The 1,083-nt window shown below is 56.0% G+C and overlaps 1 protein-coding gene across 1 annotated transcript in view; it reads left to right on the top strand.

Moving 5' to 3' along the window:
• The first annotated feature begins 310 nt into the window (after positions 1–310).
• The window catches only part of FICD (FIC domain containing), a 3,278-nt gene continuing 2,505 nt past the window's right edge, over positions 311–1,083 (top strand). Inside the window, exon 1 of the mRNA XM_009073256.1 lies at positions 311–641. Coding sequence (XP_009071504.1) covers positions 356–641 — 286 coding nt within the window. The 5' untranslated portion in view covers positions 311–355. The remainder of the gene's footprint in view (positions 642–1,083) is intronic.

The following is a 1,083-nucleotide window of genomic DNA, read 5'->3' as shown; positions in this document are numbered from 1 at the left end:
GTCAGGGGAGGGATTTACACAGCTGTGATGGAGCCTTGGAGCCTCTGGTTTGGGGGGGTCACAGGCCTGGAGTGGGTGGGAAGCTCCTGGATCCCTGCAGAGCTTATGCTGCTTCAGGGTTTGTGTCTCCTCCTGCTGCTGCTGTCACACTAAGGCACAGCAGATCCCACATGGATTTGTGTCCCACTGAGAACAGCTCAGAGGTGCTTGGGATAACCCCCTGGACAAACCCAGAGCAGCTGTGCTCAGATCAGCTCTTACCCCATGAGCCACGGAGCGTTGGCTGAAGCTGTGTGTGTTGGCAGGTGGGAGCAGTGGGAGAGGAGATGTTCCTGGTGCCTGTGCTGGAAGCAGGATGAATCTGGTGTCGATGGCGACGGATCCAGAGCTGCAATGGATCAGCCTGTGGGTTCGGATCCGCTGGGCAGCTGTGCTGGTGCTGCTCCTCAGCTCCCTGGTCATGCTGCTGCTCCCTCTGGCTGCTGTGGAAGATCAGTGCCATGCTGTGCTCAAGGGATTTTCTTTCCTGAAGAGTAAACTGGGATCCTCAGGAACCAGCAGGTTCACAGGACAGAGCAGAGAGCTGAGTGTCACCTCCAAGGGGTTGGAGCTGCTGGTGCGGAAAGGAAAAGCCTCCCCAGGTAAGAGTGTCCTGATGGGCTGAGGGGAGTTCCTCACAGCAAGGAAGAGAAGGAGCTGCTGGAGAGGGTCCAGTGGAGCCACAGAGATCATGAGGGGATGGAGCATCTCTCCAGTGAGGAGTAACTGTGGGGCTGGGCCCAGTTAGTCTGGAGAAGAAAAGGCTGAAAGGGATCTCAATCCATACAAATGTCTCTAAGGGTTGTCAGAGGATAGGGCCAGTGAGGGGAGTTCCTCACAGCAAGGAAGAGAAGGAGCTGCTGGAGAGGGTCCAGTGGAGCCACAGAGATCATGAGGGGATGGAGCATCTCTCCAGTGAGGAGTAACTGTGGGGCTGGGCCCAGTTAGTCTGGAGAAGAAAAGGCTGAAAGGGATCTCAATCCATACAAATGTCTCTAAGGGTTGTCAGAGGATAGGGCCAGACTCTGGTCAGTCCAGTGACAG

This window comes from Acanthisitta chloris, unplaced genomic scaffold (genome assembly GCF_000695815.1).
Source record: "Acanthisitta chloris isolate BGI_N310 unplaced genomic scaffold, ASM69581v1 scaffold31024, whole genome shotgun sequence".
Lineage (NCBI taxonomy): Eukaryota > Metazoa > Chordata > Aves > Passeriformes > Acanthisittidae > Acanthisitta > Acanthisitta chloris.
Note: the sequence above shows the minus strand (reverse complement) of the source record. Positions and strands in the feature narration are given on the sequence as shown.